The sequence below is a fragment of the Lasioglossum baleicum genome, chromosome 8, assembly GCF_051020765.1.
Source record: "Lasioglossum baleicum chromosome 8, iyLasBale1, whole genome shotgun sequence".
Classification (NCBI taxonomy): domain Eukaryota; kingdom Metazoa; phylum Arthropoda; class Insecta; order Hymenoptera; family Halictidae; genus Lasioglossum; species Lasioglossum baleicum.
Window position 1 is genome coordinate 17,344,903 of NC_134936.1, and position 6,108 is coordinate 17,351,010.

Here is a 6,108-nt window from a genome sequence, read left to right on the forward strand (position 1 = left end):
GTTTCCTAATTAATTGGTTCCGTCGGGCCTCGATCTGCCCGCGACTTTCGGCATCTTCTTGTTCGTCGAATCCTCGAGCTCTTTCGGTTTGTAATAATGAGGCGCAACTTCCAGCAGCCATTTGCTTTCGATCTCGGTCACCTGTCGCATGAACTCTTTGGTAGTGAAGACCAGCTCGTGATAGAGCAACCATCGTGGTAGTTCTTGGAAAAGTGAACTGTTAGGGTGAATGGACACCGTTTGATTGTGCTTCGCAGTTTTGTAGTGGCCTCCCTTCGACAATCGTGCCACGTGGTAGAAGTATCCCGCTGTTATCGCCTGGAATTCGATTAACGAAATGAACGTGCAACAATCCTTTTTGGTTCTGTGTACAGAGCATTACAGTAGTCCCGCGATCTAAGCCGATTCTCGGTTCTGTGCTGGGACAGAGATCGTGAAGGAATACGAAGAAGAAGGCTTAGATCGCGGATAACTGTACTTTGCTACGATTAGGTAAATCTTAGAGGACGTTAATTAATTACTAGACTGCGGATCTTTGTGCAAAATGAAAATGTTCTGCATTTATCGTGGGAAGCAGGAATAAAATAAAAATGACTTCATAAATGCATAAAGATCCACAGTCTATTAATTACCTTTCTGATGTTCATAGTCTCCGAGATTCCAGAAACGAGCTCCATCTCGACCCTCTGCATGAGTCCCACGAGCTGTTCTCTAACGTCCCTGGCTCTTTTCATCGATCTATGTTGAATGAAATTCTCGTAGCACCAATGAGTGCTAAAATCACTCTGCTGCCATTGATTATAAACGTTCAACAGTGTCAAATGATCGCCTCCAGGCACGTGGAAGTTTTTCCTCGCGGTGTCCGCGTGAATGATCTTGTCCTTAGGCCTGTAGAAGATGGCCCCGTTCACGGACAACATGGCGGCTATGGTTGCGACCTCCTCTGAGCAGCGATATTGCTCACTGGCCAACAGCATTTTTGCCATCATAGGGTCTAACGGGAACTCGGCCATTCTTCGGCCCATTTTCGTCAATTCTCCGCGATGATTCAACGCACCTAATGCGTACAATTGTTCTAAAGCTAGCACTAGGGTTTCGTGGGGTGGAGGATCCAGAAAATCGAAGTGCACGAGGTCGTTTATGCCTAACGCCTTCAGCGTGAGCACTGCGTTGCCTGGAAGAACAATGTTTACAGGGTAAGACGAAAAGATTTCAAGGTTGAAGACAATATACCTAAATTGATCCTCTGGATTTCAGGCACAGTGTTGTCCTCCAACTCGTGCTGATACGCCCACGCAGTGTACAACCGGAAACACTTCCCCGGAGCCACTCTTCCTGCTCTGCCAGCCCTCTGATTCGCCGAGGCTTTGCTGATTGGTACGACCATCAAGCTTTCCATTCCGGTTCGAGAGTTAAAGTTATTCTGCTTCGCGAATCCTGGGTCTATCACGTATACTATGTTGTCTATTGTCAGAGAGGTTTCGGCTATGTTTGTGGCCAGCACCACCTGCAAATTAAGGGTTGCTTTGGAACGAAATAATTATATACAATTGTTGAATTCGCACCTTCCTGGCACCGGAAGGGGTAGGCTGGAATATCTTCGCTTGCATGTCGCTCGGAAGATTCGCATAAACTGGCAGGATCAACAACTCTCCTAATTTCGAGCCGAGTCGCCTCACCCTCTCCTGCAGCATCTCCTGGCAGGTCTCGATTTCGTCTTGACCTGGCGAAATCCAACGAAATCATTAGAATCATAGAAGAACTAGAGATCCGGGTTAATCGTGCGAACCACCAACCGGTTAAAAACACGAGGATGTCTCCATGAGGTTGCGTAGCATGAATCTGAAGAATCGAGACGACGGCGGCGTCGATGTAATCAGCCTCGGGTGCTTTCGTGTAATAAATGTCAACCGGGAAGCGTCTGCCAGGGATGCGGAAAATGGGAGCGTCGTCAAAAAATTCGCTGAACTTCGTGGCATCCAAAGTAGCCGATGAAATCAACAATTTCAAGTCTTGCCGGAACCTGGTGATGTCTTTTACTAGCCCGAAAAGAATGTCCGTGTGCAGCGTGCGTTCGTGAGCCTCGTCGATGATCATGACGCTGAAAAGAATATTCTTAGGGACATTTAGAAACATTTTAGAAACTCACCGAGTGACTTTATCATTGTACCTGTACAAGGCCAAGTCAGGTTCGCTCAGAAACTCCCTGTGTAAGGTACCATCGGTCATGTATTTGATCCGGGTGCGATGGGAAGTGCAGTCCTCGAACCTAATCGCGTAGCCCACTTCGTTCCCCAACTTCACCGCCATTTCGTGGGCGACTCTCGCTGCCACCGACATGGCGGCCACTCTTCTGGGATTCGTACATCCTATGATTTTATTATCCTCTGCGAATCCAGCGTCGTACAAGTATTGCGGGATCTGGGTGGTTTTGCCTGAGCCTGTCTCTCCCTCTATTATCAGCACCTGAAGTCGTATTTTGCATTATTATACTTCATCTAAATTACTTTATAGTTATAACGAGATGAAGTCTCGGGAAGTACTTGATGATCCTTGATGGCTCGGATTAGATCGTTTCTGAAGGGATAGATCGGTAGACTCTTCTTGGTTTCTTCAATAGTCTGCAAGGCTTTCACTTGCGGGGGTGGACTCTCTTCGCGTCTTCGACCTTTTTCGCTACCGGGCATTCGCAAGGCCTGGACGAACTCGACCTCGTCCTCCAGAAGGAGATCGTAGTCCTGCTGAGCTGTAATGAAAATATTGATATTGATCTAAACATTCGAAAATTTGTGAAAAAAGCTCTTGAAGTATACCTTTCCTGTCTTTGGCACCAAACCGAAAGACAGCGGAGGACATCTGGTCGGATTCCCACTTGCTCTGTTCAGATTGCGGAGGTTCATTGTCTTGTACTTCGTGTTCCGGCTCCACCTTGCCCTTCTCTAAGGGCATATGATATCTCTGGACCCTTTCCAGCTCCCTGGCTTTCTCATGCTCCTTCGCTAATTGCAGCAACTGCTTCTTGTGTTCCCGTTCCCTCTTCTCGCGGTCTGTCAATCTAACCATACACAAAGCTTCGTTAAAACATCTCTTTCTGGCTAGAATAATTCAATTGTACATTGATATGACTATTACATTATTTTATAATGTAAATAATACTTTGAATACTGATACAGCAGTTTTTAGTGGTAACTCTGAATCACCACTGCTCGAGTACTACGGGTTAAACTTCTTATAGAATATGTTTTTAGCGTGTACGTGATACTTTAATGTCTACCATCGGTGGCACGGAACATGTTAATACAGCATAGATTACAGCTATGGGAAACAAAGATTACATTTGCTCCTCGAAGAGGTATTCGTCATCGATAATATCAGCCTCTAGCTCGGCTACTTTGTCTTCCTTGCGCTTCTCCAAATATTTTCTGCGAGATTCCACTCTGAGCTTGGGTACTAGCTTCTCCCGCATATCCGTCTCCATGATTTTGAGCCTCTTGGCTGCTTCAGCTGCGACGAACAAACAGTTAGTAAAGCTTGATCTATTTTCTGAGAGAATATGATTGAACTTACCCGCTCCAGAGCCAGCTGGCATAGCAACTTTCCGCACCCTGGTTTCATCTTTGGCTTTGAGTCGATTAGCGAACTCATCTCGTTCTTTAATATCTTTCTTGCGTCTCTCCTCTTCGCTATCGCTACCCTCGCTCGAGGATTCCTTCCTTCTGTATTTACTCATGACGGTTTGAGTGGAGTTTATAGGTTAGGTTCTATTTATCACAGAATTTAAACAGTACAGAATACAGTAGAGTGGATACGAAATTATTGTTTCGATTCAAGCAGGAGAGCACAGCGCATCGTGTTTCTGTTACAAATGGAATATAATGGGTCTTGTTCTCAGGTAGAAATGAAATAAAAACAGAGAGGGACAGGTTCTTTGAGGTTAGCTTGTCTTAACCTTTATCAGATTTCAGTTAAAACAGTTACAAAAGTCCTTGTCGCACAGCTGTCTAATTATATTTACAATGCAGAAACAGAAACTGATTCGAACTCCAGTGGAAAAATATCGGATACGGATTGTTTAATTGATCAAAACAAATCTGCTTCAATCGGAGAATTGAATCAGCCTCGGCCATGTGACACGCGATCGTGGCGCGTTGCCAGGTAACGTAAAGCGGCGTGCGATCAAACGTGCACGAGTTCATTCAACATGAGAGGGGATTGGCCACTTTTGTCTGCGCATTATTTTTAGCCTGGATCAGCACTTACATCATCTTTCGCATGGAACAGAACCTACATCGTCTTTAGCAGGAAACAGAAACCACTTTACTGTTATTAAATCTGTGGCATGGACATCGACGATCTTGTCGGTGGTTGCAGTTTGCAGTGCTTTGACGAATGACTTATTCTGTACTTTTGATTATTTTCAGAAACGATAGTGCTGCACCAAGTCGATAGGAAACTAACCTGTTCGACGTTAGCATGGACTACAACCCAGTTGTCTACACTAGCAGAGACTCCAACCCATTGGCTTCCATGGTGTATGAGATGCTTCTATCGCAGACGAAGTACATATAAGACACAAACAAGATTAGTAAAAACATTGTATCATTTCGGTGTACATTTTATGTATGAATCTACAATGAATAAATAAAGACAATGTAATAAAGAAGTCTGCGTATATATTTATTGAACCACGAATTCTTTCCAAGTGTCCGCCTTCTCGTTGAGTTACATTAATGAATTTTCGTGCCACCTACTTCGATATCATATTCTCCGATTACAACATTCAATTTTTGAGGTTTCCACAAAAATATTCGGCCGTCTGACTTGTCGTTGAGTTGTACTACTGAATTTTCGAAAATTTCCGAGCGTCTGACTTATCGTTGACTTGTACCACTTTCTCAATTTTCGAGATTTTCGAAAATTTTCGACTGTCTGACTTGTCGTTGACTTGTACTACTGAATTTTCGGAAATTTCCGAGCGTCTGACTTATCGTTGACTTGTACCACTTTCTCAATTTTCGAGATTTTCGAAAATTTTCGACTGTCTGACTTGTCGTTGACTTGTACTACTGAATTTTCGAAAATTTCCGAGCGTCTGACTTATCGTTGACTTGTACCACTTTCTCAATTTTCGAGATTTTCGAAAATTTTCGACTGTCTGACTTGTCGTTGACTTGTACTACTGAATTTTCGAAAATTTCCGAGCGTCTGACTTATCGTTGACTTGTACCACTTTCTCAATTTTCGAGATTTTCGAAAATTTTCGACTGTCTGACTTGTCGTTGACTTGTACTACTGAATTTCCGAAAATTTTCGAGCGTCTGACTTATCGTTGACTTGTGCTACTTTCTTCAAAATTGGCGAAAATTTTCGAAAAATTGGAAAAGTAGTACAAGTCAACGATAAGTCAGACGCTCGAAAATTTTCGAAAATTCAGTAGTACAACTCAACGACAGGTCAGACGGCCGAAAATTGGCGAAAATTTTCGAAAATTGATTCAGTAGTACAAGTCAACAATAAGTCAGACGCTCGAAAATTGTGTAAATTCAGTAGTACAACTCATCGACATGTCAGACGGTCGAGAATTTGCGAAAATTTTCGACAATCTCGAAAATTGAGAAAACATTAGGAGCACATGATAACGAAGGAGGTATTCGAAATTCAGTAGTACAACTCAACGATAAGTCAGACTGCCGAAAATTTGCGCAAACCTCAAAAGTTGAATTTTGTATTAGGAGAATATGATATCGAAGGAGGTGGCACGAAAATTCAGAGTAATACTGAGGAGGGAACTCGTTGAAATAAGTAAAGACCACCAAATATTCGCTCATCTCACTTTTATTATTATTATTATATGTATATATCATATACGGACCTAGGTCCTTTTATACAAATGTATACTTTGGTTTTTATTAAATCAGAGGTACGGTGCATGAAGTAAGAGAGAGAGTTGTTGCCTTGTCGAAGTCAACCCTTAGAAAACTCCCCTGGAAAAGGTCAAAATGAAGGAGAGGAGGAAACGGAATAGTGGGAGGAAAATAAGGAGAGGAAGGTACGGCAAGACTCAGGAGGAGAGAAGGATCGGGTAAGGACACGCGGAAAGAAGTAATC

The 6,108-nt window shown here is 43.2% G+C and overlaps 1 protein-coding gene across 1 annotated transcript; it reads right to left on the bottom strand.

Annotated features, from left to right (window-relative positions):
- Window positions 1-9: 9 nt before the first annotated feature.
- L(2)37cb (DEAH-box helicase 16 lethal (2) 37Cb) lies at window positions 10-3,930 on the bottom strand. Its single transcript, XM_076429228.1, has 10 exons — window positions 3,568-3,930; window positions 3,336-3,504; window positions 2,814-3,055; window positions 2,544-2,746; window positions 2,171-2,466; window positions 1,797-2,101; window positions 1,566-1,723; window positions 1,234-1,507; window positions 633-1,174; window positions 10-318 (listed from the first exon to the last, which is right to left on the bottom strand). The coding sequence occupies exons 1-10, from the start codon at window positions 3,728-3,730 to the stop codon at window positions 10-12; spliced, it is 2,661 nt and encodes an 886-aa protein (XP_076285343.1). The 5' UTR covers window positions 3,731-3,930.
- Window positions 3,931-6,108: the final 2,178 nt, after the last annotated feature.